Source organism: Procambarus clarkii, chromosome 37 (assembly GCF_040958095.1).
Source record: "Procambarus clarkii isolate CNS0578487 chromosome 37, FALCON_Pclarkii_2.0, whole genome shotgun sequence".
NCBI lineage: Eukaryota > Metazoa > Arthropoda > Malacostraca > Decapoda > Cambaridae > Procambarus > Procambarus clarkii.
Window position 1 is genome coordinate 12,019,707 of NC_091186.1, and position 17,703 is coordinate 12,037,409.

Genomic DNA, 17,703 nt, shown 5'->3' on the forward strand with positions numbered 1-17,703 from the left:
TCTGCATGAATTCCATATCGTTCACTCTAGTATGTTGTTATTTTGCTGTGTAAATTTGGGATCTGGCCCTCCAGTATTTTCCATGTACAGTATATATTATTAGATACCGTTTTTCCTTAGGTACACTAATAATGAAACATGGAGATATTATGTTCAAAATTTAAAGAAACCCAATCTACAAATACAGCCTTGAGATGAGGATGAAGGATGAGGATAAAATAATCAAAGTATCTGTTACTGGAATTATAAATGAGTTAAAATAAAAATAAGATGGACACATTTACTTACCCGAGTAGTAGATGTTGAAGTCCATTGGTAATTTAGCTTCGTCCACCATTTCCCCCCCTATGGGAATTCGATGTATCTGATAATTACGACACAGGTACGTCAATATGGCGGGTGGTGCATCGATACATTCCAGCATATACTTCTCAAATCCATATTGTCTGTAGTAAAATAATACAATTAATTAGTTTTTCTTACTTGGGAACAAATGAATGAGGTACTGTACTTTGGCCTACTTTTCTTCAAACGTTTATACTATATACATGGGAATAACACCACATGACACCAGAGGTATGGCAAGAAGTGCAAAATAACCCCATTGAAAAGCAGAAATGCAATAGCTACGCCGAGAAAGAATTCTATTAACATCAAGGGCCCCAAGACATTTCAACATTCCCCTGTAAACATAAGGGGCATAACTGGCTGACCTCTCATGGTGCACAAAAGAGAACACCAAAGGATACGTAGTCAAGCAGGTTGTGATTTACACATCGGGCTACGAGCATCCACGTCTAACAGCCTGGTTGACCAGACTACCTACAGTGATGCCTAGTCAAGAGACCAGGCCATGGGCACATTGAACCTTGGAATCTATGTAAGGTAACAGCTAGGTACATAACATCCTGATATTTATATATGAGCATTATCATCACTTTGTAATTTTCTAGCATTCCTTAGTACAATACTTCCATCCGTTTGGCATGGTTTAGGGTGATCCTCAGAGGTCGATATTTCCCTTTTACGTATCTGCCTATTCTCCTGTAGTCTCACACATTCTCTATGGAAGTAAGACCTTTCACGAGGCCAACAATTTTATCTACTACCATCGCTTCTTCTAAAGCTCTTTCTGAACTAGATGTTATCTCCTTTTCTTTGCAGCCAAAAATTATCAGGGACTTACTCCGATCAACTGTGTTTTGCACCAACTTCGAGTTAGATGCCAGTTCCTCTCTCCCTTCCAGCCTAATGTTTGTTTTATCCTGGTTGCTGCAGTGTTTGGCTTCCTTTACTGCTTCTATTTTTTCTTCTTCTTGGCCACTTGTGCATAGGTGAGTTGCATATCCTTCTTGTACTTTACAACACTAACGTGATGCATCAAATGAACGAATCCACAAGGGCCGTGACGAGGATTCGAACCTGTGTTCGGGAGCATCCCAGACACTGCCTTAATCGACTGAGCTACGACAGGGTAAAAGGGTTGAAACCGAAGTTCTACTGAACTTACTGGATCCCGTAGCCTCTCCGAGGCACAAACCAGGATTTTGTGCCTCTGTTTCAGAACTAGAACTTTAGTTTCAACCCTTTTACCCTGTCGTAGCTCAGTCGATTAAGGCAGTGTCTGGGATGCTCCCGGACGCAGGTTCGAATCCTCGTCACGGCCCTTGTGGATTTGTTCCTTCTTGTACTGTTCTATTCCTTGTGTAACTTCCTCCATCTGTGCTGACAAAAGCTGTTTCTCCTGTTGAATTTCCTTACCTAACCTATTGTAGTCATTTATGTTTAAATTTACTTCAACTTCTTCCAAAGCTATTTTTAAGAGTTTATTTTCTTCTTCCATGGCTTTGCAATTTGTTTCCAATTGATTTTTATCCTTGCACAAGTCTTTCACTAAACCCTCAAGACATAAAACTTTGCTATTCAAATGGTCATTACTTACTTTCAGTTTACCAATTATTTCTACATAAGAGTTCACTAGTACCTAATTTTACCAACTTATTGTGTAGACTGCTTATTTCAATGTTTTCTTCATTGAATCCCCCAAAATCAAGCTGTTTTGTTTTTCCTCTTGCTGGTGGCCATCTTGAATGTTCTTCTCTGCACTGGAAACACTAGGGCAACTTTTTCTCATCCAATTTTTCACTTCCCTTAGCACATTCCTGTTATCTCACCTATTTTTCAAAAGCACTATACCTTTATGTTCTCTGGGACACCACTCACTATCATCCTGTACTACAATACTTAGGATTGTTGAAATATGCTGGAGCTCCTCTGATGCAAGTGTTGAACCGAGGGGTGTCACCTTTTGAATGTGAAAGGAAGCTTAAGTTCTTAAATAAGAATTCGAACTGGTGACCGCATGAACACCGGGTCCGACCTACCAGTCTGACCACGAGGTGTAAACATGTGTTATTGTTCCGCGTCCTACATCGCAGGTTCTACACCGCTCTCGCTCATCTTCTTTCCAGTCATAGCCCCCTGGATACTGGGAAAGTTCTGGATTTTATATATGGGGAGAACACTTAGTTCTTTCTCTGCTTTTACAGGTGTGAGGTGGCCTCAGAGTGGCACCGCCTCCACCTTTACTCTACACCTAATCATCTACGGTTCACACATCTCGGGACATGATCCGCTAGTGCTGCTCCCGGAATATTACATGGCTCGGCTGTGTCGTGACACAGTACTGTCTACGCTTTACAGATGAGAGTATATGGTCTGGTAACACTGTCGGCCAAGCACTGGTTCTCGGTTTTTGGATGAGTGTCGGGTGTTGTTTGTGGCATGTTGATTGACCACTGTGTGCATCTTAAAGTGACCTACCTATGTGCTTATATCAATGCTCCTGAGTCCAAGGCTAAGGCCTAATTGTGGAGAAGGGTTCCATGGAACCCTTCTCCACAAGGGGGAAAGGAATGATAAACACTCATTTAAGGGTACAGGAATGAACGAAACACTCATTCCTTGACTCGGTCTTTGCTTCTGGTCACTCCTTCCTTGGCCGTCGTTCAGTGCCTGGCTGCACTCTAATGTATACTGTACATTGGAGTGGGTCTATATATTTACTTGATCGTGTACATTCCATTTTCCTTGCATTTTCTACCTCTATACTACACATTGTTGTGTGTCTTAGTATGTGCTTATTGGCTATACTAGTGTTAGTGCTAGGTTGTACTGTGTACACGTTCAGTTTCCTGCGATTGGAAAGCCCCCTGTTCAGTTGTTGGTCTTCAGTTGAAGACCTGAGTTCTTTCATCATCTTTTATGTCCCTACCAGCATCTGTGTTGCACTGTCTGCTGGTGGCTGTAGGTTCCAATCACTCATGCCTGCCCCTACTGTTCCTTTTTGTTGGGGTGCTAGGATTGTGGCCCTGGCTATAGCCTTTTCCTTGTGTTCCTTTGCCAGACAGTACATTTTTGCCTTAGTGTGGTACACATCTTGGGTAGTTTTCCTCCTCTGTTACTCTGCTTCGCGTGCGTCGTTCTGCCCTGCTGAGGTTGGTTGCACTGCTCCTGTGGGCGCTTACAATCCTGGTTGTCTGTCCTGGTCGATGGCAGATATACCTGCTCGATACCCGCTTGATGGGGTTCTGGGAGTTCTTTTACTCCCCAAGCCCAGCCCAAGGCTAGGCTTGACTTGTGAGAGTTTGGTTCACCAGGCTGTTGCTTGGAGCGGCCCGCAGGCCCACATATCCACCACAGCCCAGCTGATTCGGAACTTCTCTTAGAAAACAGTCCAGTTTTCTCTTGAAGATATCCACGGTTGTTCCGGCAATATTTCTTATAGTCACTGGGAGGACGTTGAACAGCCGCGGACTTCTGATGTTTACACAGTGTTCTCTGATTGTGCCTATGGCACCTCTGTTCTTCACTGGTTCAATGCTGCATTTTCTTCCATATCGTTCACTCCAGTATGTACATTGTTATTTTACTGTGTAGATTTGGGACCTGGCCCTCCAGTATTTTCCATGTGTATATTATTTGGTATCTCTCTCGTCTCCTTTCTAGAGTACATTTGGAGAGCTTCGAGACGATCCCAATAATTTAGGCGTTTTATCTCGACTATGCGTGCCGTACAAGTTCTCTGTATTTTCTATATTTCAGCAATCTCTCCTGCTCTGAAGGGGGAAGCGAGTATTGAGCAGTACTCGAGACGTCAACACCATTGACTTGAAGAGTACAACCACTGTGATGGGACCTCTGGATTTGAAAGTTCTCATAATCCACCCTATCATTTTTCTGGCCGACGCAATATTTGCTCGGTTATGCTCCCCAAACGTCAAATCGTCGGACATCACTATTCCCAAATCCCTGACATGCTGTTTTCCTACTATGGGCAGATTCGATTGTGTTTTGTACCCTGTATTATGTTTCAGATCCTCATTTTTGCCGTACCCGAGTACCTAAAATTTATCACTGTTAAACTGTCACTGTATAGAATGTTCCAAAATCACATGTGCATGTCTATAGGCCATTGCTCCTCGTGCCTCTCTGAGGGGGCCAGGTTCTGGCTCGTGGTTCTCGGTAGGCCTAAAACTCCACCCACGTTGACTGATGCCAAAGTTAGGAATATCCATATCAGCCTAGATAGCTCCAGGAAGCCTCCGGGACTCGCCCAGAAAATGGCGTTTCATTACATTCAACGCTGCTTTTTTTTTAATTCCTCAAATCACTATCCCTGGCATTTATCCCCCAATCTCTGCAAATAAAATTTTGCCACAAAAAGCAGATTCTTAAAGCTGTGAATGCACGTTTGTTAATTTTACTATACTTTTAATTGTTAAAAGGTACATATGATAATTTAACCAATTCAATTAATACAAATGCCTTCAACAGGATAAAAAAAAAAAAAAAGGTAACATACCTGATGTTCTCTATAGATAATCGAGGTTGATACTGATCCAAATTGGCAGCAGTCGAGTGTACTATATTCACACTAATTTTTGGGCGATGCTTGTCCATCGTTTCTTTAAACAGGTTCAAGTCATTTTTGTCCTCGCATACAAATGCCACCAAGTCATTTTCACTAATTCGATTCTCTACATATTTGGCATACTTGGTGTACTTCATATTTAGCTGTAAACAAAAATTAGAAACTAAAGACCTGAAAATTAATATACAAAAGACTAATGATATATTGTATACATTAAATTGTGCAACAAGCTTATCAAGACTAATTTTTTTACCTAAATGAATTTTGGGGTTCAGTCCTTAAGCTCATTATGAGTGTCTGTAACCACTACCACCCACAGAATGGGTACGAGATCCACTACCATTCAGAGGATGGATAGTGGCAGAGTAGGACTCACTTTGGGAACATTGCCACCTGCATTGGGTTAACATATCTGAACCTTGTACATAGTCTTTTATCACTGTAAGGATCTTTTTGCCACAATCATTAAATTCATGTGATATTATTTCTGTGTTCAGATTTGGAACCAGTCCTCCTAATGGCTTCCATGTGTAGATTATCTCTCTCATCTGTGCTCTAGAGAATACAGATTTAGAACTTTTAATCGGTCCCAATAATTAAGATGACTTATAGAGTGGATTCTAGTGGTAAAGGATCTTTGCACGCTCTCTAGGTCAGCAACTTCTCCGGCTCTGAATGGGGCTGTTAGATTGCAACAATATTCCACCCTTGAGAGAGAGAGAGAGAGAGAGAAAAAAAAAAAAAAAGTATCATTGGTATTATCCAACCTGTCATTTTCTTATTCTTGCAGTTGTGACAGCTACTTTATGGTGTTCAGTAAAGGTAAGATCTTTTGACATGACTACTCCTAGATCCTTTACAATTTCTTTTGTAAAGGAATTGCACCCCACAATTATAAATTGTGGGGTGCCCACAATTTTTTTCAAAGATAGCATTTACTAGAGGATATAGGAAGTAAATGTGAGCCACATGTACCCGTGAGTATTTAAATCCTAGGTTACACCTAAAAAATTAAGTGTAGCCTAGAATATTTTTTGTTATTTTTAGAAAATGACCCTGGTTGTACAACCGGGGTCATTTTCATTGATAGGTACGCAGGTCAACCAGGCTTGAGCCTGGTTGGCCTGCGCACCTATCGATGAAAATGACCCTGGTTGACATGCACATTTGAAGGGTTAAAGAGAAAAACAAAAGTGAAATTGAGTAAACTATACACACAGAAATCACAATAGTGTGATACATCAAATGAACAAATCCACAAAGGCCAAGATGAGGGTTCGAACGTACGTCCGGGATGATCCCAAACACAGTTTAGTTGATTGCGACAACGACCATGTCATGGCACAATCGACTAAGGCGCATCTGGGATCATCTCGGACGTAGGTTCGAACCCTCATCACAGCCCTTGTGGATTTCTTCACTTAAGGTAAACTATAGTTTGACCAAGGTCAATACTTCAGTGCATATACCTAAGTGCACCACTAGGTGGCACCTCAAAGTCACTCATCAATCCAAACAAAATTCTGCAAGCACCAGGCTTTTTGTTTAGCTAAGTGGAGTCAGCATTCCTTACGACATAGCTGTCACAAAGGGTTCCACGCATAATGTTTACTTACCGTTTACCTTCACAATACTTTTCAGGAGGGCTTTCCCTATAGTGGTTTCCCAAGCTGAAGTCTTGGCACTAACCAACCCTTATGAACCAAACAAGCCTCAAGTGAATCGTGTTTGTCTGCCAGAAATTAGGACCTTAATCTGGCTGCCTCACAAGAGGCTTAAAGGAACCCGGGACTCGAGGCTCAGGGGAGCCCGGGACTCGAGGCTCAGGGGAGCCCGGGACTCGAGGCTCAGGGGAGCCCGGGACTCGAGGCTCAGGGGAGCCCGGGGCTCGAGGCTAAGGGGAGCCCGGGGCTCGAGGCTAAGGGGAGCCCGGGGCTCGAGGCTAAGGGGAGCCCGGGACTCGAGGCTAAGGAACATTGTACGAGGGATATAATAGTGCTAGATACACCTGTATATGAGGATAGTAACATACCAACGTATACATGGGGATGTAGGAGGTAGCATACCCATGTGTACATGGTGACATACCAGTAAACACATGGAGACATTAGGTAATATAAGTGTGTACACTGGAATGTTGCATTGTACAGAACATTCCTAAGTGTACATCAGGATATAAGACGTACCACACAAGAAGAAACTCGTCTACCACACAAGTATGTGCACGGGCCAAACATACCACAAAGTGTTTATGAGGACACACAAGATAACTTACCAGCGTGCACATGGGGGCATGTACAGTAGCAGCGAACTTGTCTCTGTTCTCTTCCAACCACTTCATGGCATTGTAGGCATCACGGTTCCTCCTGCTTAGGAGTTCCAAGCGCTGCTTGCTAATATCCTGCATAAAAATACAGCATCAGCTATAATCGATAAACTACTGCCTTGGTTCTAGAAGTGTTCAGCACACGCCTATACACCGATATGCCCGGGAGCTCACCAGGCCAGGAATCGCCAAGCATGTACGTGTCCACTTGTAAGCTCTGTCCATCTTACCTCAATCAAAGCAGCTTGATCTGCATTATTAAGCATTTTACGAGTCCGAAACACTACGAGGTTCTCAAAATAATAACCTTGGGTGGTAAAGTTTCGGAGCTTGTAAACTATTTAATAAATGTCAACAAAGCTGCCATGATTAAGGAAATTTATACAGATTTGTCAGTGGACATGTAAATGCTTGATGAATGCTTACCCAAAATAGCATTATATTAGTAATTTTGTTGTTTTCAAATTCCAGTTAATATTAACAGCCAAAATTGAAATTGTACTGTATTATTAAGTGACCATTTAACCAGTATACACAGATATCAAACTAAGAACGTGAAATTAATTTTGAGAACAATACTTTCAGAAAACAACCAAATTGTTAACTGGCGAGTTGATTCTTTCTTTTAGACTTAGATAAATGGAAAAGGAAAAATAATTTTCTTACTAGGATGAGGTAATTTTTGGGGCAACATACTTTTTTGGTAAAGAGGATACGTTTTTGGTCCACCACTGAGTATATATTATATTTACCCACACAAAATTACATGTTTAACCCCCCCCCCCCCCTCCTTTCAAACCCACCTGAAGATCACTTTCAATAAATGTATGATAAAACATGCCCCCACTCAAAAATAAAATTCAGAAAATGTCTTACATGTTGAAAAATACTTTACATGCCACCCTAACTCCATGGTTACACATAGCTAAAACATTTATCTGCATGTTATGTGATGATGTAAATTCTAAGGCAACATTAAGAGTTCATTCTGCTCACCTGGATGCCAGCCAATTCCACCTGACAGGCATTCATCTTTCGGATAGACGATGTCCTTGTTGTTTCAGCATTATGCTGCTTATCCTTCAAATGAAGGTTAGTATGGGAAGCACTGTTTATTTTCTCTGCCAGCTCCTTGAGGGTCTTCTGAGCCACCACATCTGCAATCAACAAAGCTTTTATTAGCACAATTTTATTATTTTCCAAAGCAAAAAATATAAGTGCATAACCTCAATAAAAGGAAAATACCTGTATATCACTCGAGCAAGATAAAACTCCACAGACGCATCTCCAAAGACTGAAGCTCAGAGGTGTCAAGGATAATAGGGTGTTGATCCATTCCACAAGATGGCTCTCTACCATCACCCATTAGTTCATCATGCTCAAACCATCTTAACCTCTTCATAGCATACTCATTTTATATGACATCCCCCCCCCCCCTCCTTTTTAATATTGTTAAAATGTGTTACCTGATCATGAGAAATTACAAAAATTAAAAATTTATGTAGCTTACTTTGGCTGTAGTGGAGGGAAGAAATCTAACAGTGATGTCACTGATTCACGAGCGTTCATGGAGTAGATGCCCTGAGGAGGTTGCCCAGATCATGCGTTCGGTGAAAGATGCTATACGAATATATTTGTGCCGATTTATTTCAGTGTTACTGATTTGTTGCTGTATTGATTTCTAGCAGTAATATTACACAATAGTGTGTAATTTGAGAAATTTATACAGTACTGTATAATAAAATGTGCAGAACATCGATACACACAAACATTCGTGTAACTAATAGGTGTACAATATTATGTTCTTTGAACAATGAAACCTACTGTTTTTGCTATTTTCACACTATATACTCACAATTATCTACATATTTATACATCTTTACAATCAACTAAGCAATTCTGGCGAGTATGATTATCTCGCAGCCAAACTCAATCTAGCCCCATATATCTTCCTCGAAGTTGTATGTGCATTGAATACTGGGTATAATTAATTTTCTTCATATTTTGAACGCTTTTACCATAGTTTTTTCAAATCAATAATGTTATTTATATCTTATAACATGTAGATATGTACACAGATATACGAAAATTCACTTTTGTAAACAGAGTGGTAGACGGTTGGAACAAGTTAAGTGAGAAAGTGGTGGAGGCCAAAACCGTCAGTAATTTCAAAGCATTATATGACAGAGTGCTGGGAAGATGGGACACCACGAGCTTAGCTCTCATCCTGTAACTACACTTAGGTAATTACAGATATACAAGTGACACTAACATGTACACCACAATATACTGTATTATTTGAATAAATAAACCAGCGTAGAATGTAATGAAATGGCATTTTCTGTGCAAGACCTGAAGGCTTCCCGGAGCTATCAAGGCTGATATAGCTATAGAGTGGAACCTAGGTTGACAACTGCCCTAGAAGACGAATTTCTTGGAACACGACGTCAAATTCGTTGTAAAATTAGAATTGGAAGACGAGAGTTTACTTGAAAGACTACGTCTGTTCGTACACGTATGGGTTGAATGAGCATGTGGTGCTAGGGAAGGCGAGGCGCTCTCTCTCAGTTTGTTTACAAGTACATCTCGCGTAGTGACGACTGTGGCCGCGCTTTGAATTTTTTGCGAAGAATTTCAGTCATCTTTGTTTTTTTTTTAACAAGAAAGTTCTTATTATACAGGGGTACCTCGGTTTAAGAGTTTAATCCGTTCCTGGAGACACCCCGTATTCCGAAAACTCGTAAACCGAAGCTAATTTCCCCATAAGAAATAATGGGATATGAATTGATCTGTTCCCGACTACCCAAAAACCTCACATCAAACTAAATTTGATACCCAATTCATAAAAATCTACACTACAAAACTATGTTCAGGTTATTACTTACCCTTGCTGATGACTGCTGTTGGCATATGGAAGATGGTGAGGAGGAGGAAGGAGGAGAGGTGTTACTGTTTGGAAGGGAAGTCCCCTTCCATTATAACATCAGGCAGTGAGGACCTCTCTGGAGTGCATTCTCTGGCACATTTTGCCTGCATACCACTAGGTCCTGGTTGTGGCTCACTGCTCGATGTTTTCGCAACAAATCTGTCCATGGAAGATTGTTTTTCCCTTCTTCGCAAGATGTCTCAGTAGTGAGGCATCACATTGTCATTGAAAAGATTAATGCAATGGCCTACTACAGCTTTCTCTGGGGAAGTCTTTTCAATAAAAGTTTGCATTTCTTCCCACATCTGACACCACTTCTTAATGTCTGCAGAAGGGACATTCTGTATCGCCTCATCCTCCTCCACTGGAGAAACATCCTCAGCTGTGTCTTCTTCCTATTCCTTTTGAAGGGCTTGGAGTTCTTCGGTGGTCAGTTCTTCGTTGTGTTCTTCCACAAACTCCTCCACATCATCACCATCCAATTCCAAGCCCATTTGCCGGCCCAGAGTAACAATTTCCTCAATAATAGGCACATCATTTACAGGCTCAAACCCCTCAAAGTCTAGTTATGTCACATTCAGGAAAATTTTCTCCAGCACTACAAATGTTGAGATGGTCTTTCCTGAACGCTTTGAGGGCGAGTCTTGTAGCTACAGTCACTTCAAAACATTTCCGGAAAAGTGCCCTTTCATAAACTTTCTTAAAATTTGCTGCGATTTTCTGGTCCATAGGCTGAATTAGAGGAGTGGTGTTAGGAAGGAAGGAACTTTACTGTGAGAAAATTACTATCTGTGCAACAATTCATCTTCCAAGCCTGGAGGATGAGCAGGAGCATTGTCAAGGAGAAGTAGGGCCTCGAGTGGCAAATGTTTCTCCTGCAGATATTTTTCTATGGCAGGGCAAACCATTTCCTTCACCCACTCCGAAAAAAAAATCCTAGTCATCCATGCCCTTTTATTAACCCTCCACATCAGCGACTACGGGCTCACCATAGCCCGTGCTACTTGGAACATTTTGTTCTAGATAGCGAATCTTTAACATCAACAACAACTCCACATCACACACATTTGGGTTTTCTGCACTTTATACTGTCTGAAAACCCTTGGATTTTCAGAATGATACACAAGCAAGGGTATAATTTTCAAATCGCCACTCACATTTGAACACAGCACAAGCGTAAACCTATCTTTCATAGGCTTGTGTCTGGGCAAGGACTTTTCCTCCTTGGTAATGTATGTCCTCTTAGGCAATCTTTTCCAAAACAGTCCTGTTTCATCACAATTAAAAACTTGTTGCGGTAGATATCCCTCAACCTCTGCAAACTCTCTAAATTCTTCAATAAATCTTTCAGCCGCTAGTTTATCTGAGCTAGCGGTCTCCACGTGCCTCACAACACTATGAATACCACTTCTTTCTCTAAATTTTTCAAACCATCCCCTGCTTGCCTTAAAGTCTATCGTATCTGCACTCATTCCAGGGGTTTTCTTTACAAGGTCTTCGTGCAATACCCTGGCTCTCTCACAAATGATGGCCTCTGAAACACTATCACCAGCTAACTCCTTGTTGTGTATCCAAATTAATAACTTTTCCACTTCCTCAAGAATTTGTGGTCTTTGTTTCGTGATTGTTCTTACGCCTTTTGCCACTTTAGCACTCATAATGCCCTTTTTCATGCTAAGTATAGTGCATATCGTTGACGTGGCTTTGTTGTACTGCCTACAAAGTTCAACAACACGTGTACCATTTTCATGCTTTCGAATGATATCTTGTTTTTCCTCTATTGTCATCCTCACAAGCGCTTTCTTGCCTTGATCCTTACCACTGGCTTTCTTGGGACCCATGGTGAGATATATAATAACTTATGGTCAAATGGCCAAAAATCCAACAAAACACTGAAAATCCTGGTGAAGAATTCAGGCGGGATAGTCACTGGGCGCAAGGCACTGGTAAATTGAGCGACGATCGCCCTGCCACCACTCGCTAGGTCGGTCTGTATGCGTATCAACACCCTCGCGTTCCAAGGCAAATTTTCTGAGCAAATCTTGCTCTTATTCAAAAAAATTTGTATGCAGGGACACTCGAATTCTGAGGTACCACTGTATATAAAGCCATGGATCCCAAGATGGATGGTGAAGGGGGACTGGATGGATGGATGGATGGATGGATGGATGGATGGATGGATGGATGGTGGGGGAACTGGATGGATGGATGGACAGTGGGGGGGAACTGGATGGATGGATAGACAATGGGGCGGTTGGGGGGGAACTGGATGGGCGGTGGGGGGGGAACTGGATGGACGGTGGAGGGGGAACTGGATGGATGGATGGACAATGGGGCGGGGGGGGACTGGATGAACGTTGGGGGGGGGGGAACTGGATGGACGGTGGGAGGGGGGAACTGGATGGATGGACGGTGGGGGGGGGGGAATGGATGGATGGACAGTGGGGGGGGGGGGGAACTGGATGGATGGATGGTGGGGAGGGGGGGAACTGGATGGATGGACGGTGAGGGGGGGGGGGACTGGATGGATGGACGGTGGGGGGAACTGGGTTGGATGGGGGAAACAACCCAGCACCAACTCCGGAAAGCAGCTGTCTTGTTCTTCGCCAGAAAAGAAGGAGAGGGCTGCAACCAAACAAACCAATCACCAGGCTCGAAAGAGCAGAAACCCCTGCACTGGAGGAGAGCATGTAGCTCACATACCCGACCCCCAAGAAGTCAATGCAAACAGAAACAGGGCCTTGGAAAAAGGGCCTCGATGCTGCCTGTACCCTAACAGTAATGTCATCAGAATAGTACTGGAGAACAAGCAAAGAACGCGACTCCGGATAAATGGAGTCATTGACCCAACAGGCAGCATGACAGAGGCAAGAGATGACTGTCACCCCTGAGACAAGAGTACACAGCAACCTTCGAACCCACACGAGGTGGGCTGGAACTCTGAAGACGCATCCATTGGTCCACCGAGCCCCGACAGGGTTTTCCAGGGCCCGTAGGCTGACTGCTATGGGAAGCCTGAACAAGGTGTTTCTAACTGGTTTAAGACCCAAAGCTAACAAGGAGATCAAAACACAAACCCCTGTGACGTGTATAATCACAGGGCCTAGCAGAGGACCACCAAAATATTATAAGTGGAACGATAGCCACACCAAGCAGACCCCAACACCAGGCAAGAAAAACAAAAGAAAAAACCCACAAAAGTATTGTACTACGTCCCCAGAGGAAACAGGAACCGGCTGCCGCGAAGGTAGATAGGCTGCATAACACCTTATGATGCTGAAGTCTGCTGTGAGGCTAGGAATGGGTACACACACACACACACACACACACACACACACACAAACTAGCAGTGTATCCCAGGCCTAAGGCCTGGCTTGGTCTAACCTTGTCCAACCTGACATTGCCTCGCCTGAAAACTGGTCTGATCCAAGGGCTGGTCTGGTCTAAGGCCTTAAATGACCCAAGGCCTGATATGGCCTGAGGCCTGCCAGTCTTGCCGCCAACCCCCTTCCTCTATTGCAGACCTGCAACCCCCCCCCCCCCCCCCCCCCCCCTCTCCCCACATCTGACCACCAGCAGCCGACCACAACCCCCTTCCCCCCGACCACCAGCGGCCTGCCAACCAGGCAGGCAGTTGTCCTCTTCTCTTGTCAGTTTGTTGAAAATTCAGTAATTTCACTTGATTGCATTTAATAATGCTCACATATGTAACATTTTTATACCAAATTGTTTTTAAGTGATTACTCTATCAAATGCCATAATGATAATGAAGAATTCATAATAAATTTATTTTTTATGAATATTTATAGCAAGACTGATAAAGTTGGCCTATGGAAATCCTGGCCATTACATCATATTTGTAGCCTCCAATAATAGCCACACAGTTATGATTCTGATATGAAATTGCTCACTAATGATGGCTCTATCACGTACCATGTTCAATATGACAAATACATAAATAGATTTTCTGTGATTTTGTTTTGTTTATAGGGGATGTAGGACTTCAGTTCTTTTCACATTTGGGAGTGGCGAGACAGCCTGGGGCTGATGGGTAGAACGAATCGGTGGCGGTGGAACGAATCGACCTCGCCCCATATAGTTCATTCAAGTGAGGACACACTGTACTGTGACAGCCTCGTAGTAGGGGGAAACGACTCCACACACAATGGAAGACACCGAGACTATGCCGGCGTGAAGAGGTCCACCTTCGGGCAACCAGACGTCTGGCAAAGCCAATGGAAAAACTCAGCGTCGACCGTCCACTCCGTGCAAGAGGAATGAACCAGAACAGGCAGTTTGCCAGAATGGTGGACATGCCCTGGATGTGAACTGCGTGGAGTGACAAAACCCCATGAACTCAGCAGAAGGGCTACCTGAAGCAACCAGAGCTACGGACCAATGCGACCCCCCCTTCCCCACAGTTGAGACAAAGAACCATGGAGGGAGCAGTCCGAATAGAGCCGAATCAAGGCGCCCTGAGGAAGCCGAATCTGGCGCAGCACTAGTGTACACTCCCCAACCTTGCTATCGGACCTCAATCATTCGTTTATTCCATCTATTCGTTTGTGATCCAGCCGCAAGCACTCAGAAGCTTATGTGGTTCCATGGCCGGTTACCGAGTTACCAGTGGCACAACCGTTTGTTTTGCTTTTGTTTACTCGCAGCAGACAAAACCCTCCCTCTCTTTCACCATTTTATATTTGTGCATATTTTTCCATTTTATTTACATTATTTACTTTCGATATGTTTTCAGGCACAAACGTTGAATTCATTGGCTGCATTACTCAGACCTCTTGCAAGACTAGTCAAACACAGTATTTAGGCCAAAACAAACAATTTGTAAGGTATAACAGGTAACACAAAAACTGACCATCCAATTGTGGCAGGTTCTTCAGCTGACCATCAAGGACATCTAACTGTCGGCCAAAGTCTAGTAATTCTCGTTTGCGTTGATCTTCCTCTTGTTTCTTGGCAGAGAAAACCCGCTGGGCATCCTGCAACGCCTCCACGGACTGTTCGTATTCGTACTGTAGCTTTTCATCCATCATCTGCTTCTTCTTCACTTTATCTTGCTAAGAAAACATAAGAGTAACAATGCCATTATGAAGTCTACTCAGAACTGGTTCAGAAAAAATCAGTCAGTGAAAATAATTAAAGAGTGAATTAGATGTTTGATGCATCTTTAACTTTCTTTACATAACTATTGTTTTGTGGCTGTTGCCTCCCAATTTCAGAATGAGTAATGTGGTTATGGTTATAAAACTGCAGGAGGAGGAGGAGGAGGAAGAGAGAGTAGGTGGGAGGGAGGGAGGGAGGAAGAGGGAGGAAGAGGGAGGAAGAGGGAGGAAGGAAGGAAGGAAGGAAGGAAGGAAGGAAGGAAGGAAGGAAGGAAGGAAGGAAGGAAGGAAGGAAGGAAGGAAGGAAGGAAGGAAGGAAGGAAGGAAGGAAGGAAGGAAGGAAGGAAGGAAGGAAGGAAGGAAGGAAGGAAGGAAGGAAGGAAGGAAGGAAGGAAGGAAGGAAGGAAGGAAGGAAGGAAGGGAGGGAGGGAGGGAGGGAGGGAGGGAGGGAGGGAGGGAGGGAGGGAGGGAGGGAGGGAGGGAGGGAGGGAGGCAGGAGGAGGGAGGGAGGCAGGAGGAGGGAGGGAGGCAGGAGGAGGCAGGGAGGCAGGAGGAGGCAGGGAGGCAGGAGGAGGGAGGGAGGCAGGAGGAGGGAGGGAGGCAGGAGGAGGGAGGGAGGCAGGAGGAGGGAGGGAGGCAGGAGGAGGGAGGGAGGCAGGAGGAGGGAGGGAGGCAGGAGGAGGGAGGAGGAAGGACGGAGGGAGGGAGGAAGGGAGGGGAGGGAGGGAGGATGTAAAGTTACGAGTCTTGTAAGCCATACCCTAGAGTACAAACTCATGAAACCCATCCTTACTTTCTATTTACAGTATAGGTACTTTACTTTTACTTTAAACTAGGGATGTAGAACCATTGGACATTTATACACACTTCAAACAAGAATGACTACATGGTACTGATACCATATTTTTGCATAGACTGGACTCAAGAAACAACCAAAGTGTGTGCATTACATTTATTTAAACACAAGAGAGATTATACACTAACAAGAAAAACTCTCGCTCGCCAGATTTACGATTACAGTTCCTGTCGCTTGGATATAAATGGAGGTCAATAACCTCACACAGTGAGGCAGGTACCTCACGAGCACGTACACCACGCAACGCGCGCGTGCGTGTGTGCGTGCATGTGCGTGTGTGTGTGTGTGGGGGGGGGGGGGGGGAAGAGTCTCGGCAGTCTCTCCCACGTGGAGTGCGGGGAAACTCCTCTCACGGAAATGCGTGGGATAACTTTTACACACAGAATCATACTCATTTACCAATACCTGTACATACTCTTAAACACCAATGTAACTAAAATTAACACAAATAAAATGAAGTAGTATTTTAAATAAGAGAAACATTTACATTAACAACCACAAAAGCTATACTCTGTATACCAGTCATTACAAGGAGGAGGAAGAAGGAGGTAGGGAGGGAAGGAGGTAGAGAGGGAAGGAGGTAGGGAGGGAGGGAGGAGGTAGGGAGGGAGGGAGGAGGTAGGGAGGGAGGGAGGAGGTAGGGAGGGAGGGAGGGGGGGACTTCAATTTTGCCAGGACCCAGAGCAACAGTTGAACCAGAGAAAAAACACAGGAACCCCACCTCAACCAGTCCAGCCGAAAGGCATCTACCACAAGGGCCACGCAGTCGAGGAAGGATGCTGCATACAGAGAAAGACGCATCCACCCCAGTACTTGTGTAAAGGAGGAAATGTATATGTTTAACTCTCAGAATGTTTGGTAATATGTTTATTGTTTGTGATGTGTGTCTATGTATGTATTAACATGATGTACTGAACGGGGTGAGAATAGCTTGAGCTACCTCATCTCTTTGTGTGTATTTTACCTCAATAAACTTATTTCAATTTCAATTCAATTTCAATCCACCCCGGAAAACCAACAAGTCTGACATGGGATGACAGAAAGACGAAGCTGCCTGCAGAATCTGCATGACAGCAGACTCTGCAAACAGCAACAGACAAAAAAGGCGACGAAAACCTAAGAGCCCAGGCCCAAGCAGATGCCAAGGAGAGAGCATGCATGCATGGCCTGTTGGCACGCGAGGCAAGAAGCAAAAAACAGACACCGCCTCCTTGAGAATAGCGGCATACAACTTCAACAAGGCAGCCGACGCCCAAGCCGCCGAGATAAGTACTCTGATCGAAGACCCAGTACCCAGCGCCTCCACATCCTCCTCAAGCCAGTCCAAGGACAGCTAAAGAAGGGAAAAGAAATGCAAGACCAAGGCCAAATGCCCACAGCCACACAAATTCTCACCTACCAAGGAAGCCAAAAGGAAGAGAACTTGCACGTGGAGCTGCACAACGCAAACATCCCAAGGAAGCACACCTGGTTGATACCTGGTTGATGGGGTTCTGGGAGTTGTTCTACTCCCCAAGCCCGGCCCGAGGCCAGGCTTGACTTGTG

General features: G+C 44.0%; 1 protein-coding gene across 3 annotated transcripts in view; it reads right to left on the bottom strand.

The window, feature by feature from the left end:
• SMC5 (structural maintenance of chromosomes 5) overlaps positions 1-17,703 on the bottom strand; it is a 71,301-nt gene that overhangs the window by 28,017 nt on the left and 25,581 nt on the right. For all 3 annotated transcript variants that reach the window (XM_045754493.2, XM_069337132.1, XM_069337131.1), the window contains exons 9-13: positions 15,056-15,257; positions 8,256-8,416; positions 7,209-7,334; positions 4,865-5,076; positions 289-446 (exon numbers count right to left, since the gene is read on the bottom strand). In XM_045754493.2, the coding sequence (XP_045610449.2) occupies positions 289-446; positions 4,865-5,076; positions 7,209-7,334; positions 8,256-8,416; positions 15,056-15,257 (859 nt within the window). The remainder of the gene's footprint in view (positions 1-288; positions 447-4,864; positions 5,077-7,208; positions 7,335-8,255; positions 8,417-15,055; positions 15,258-17,703) is intronic.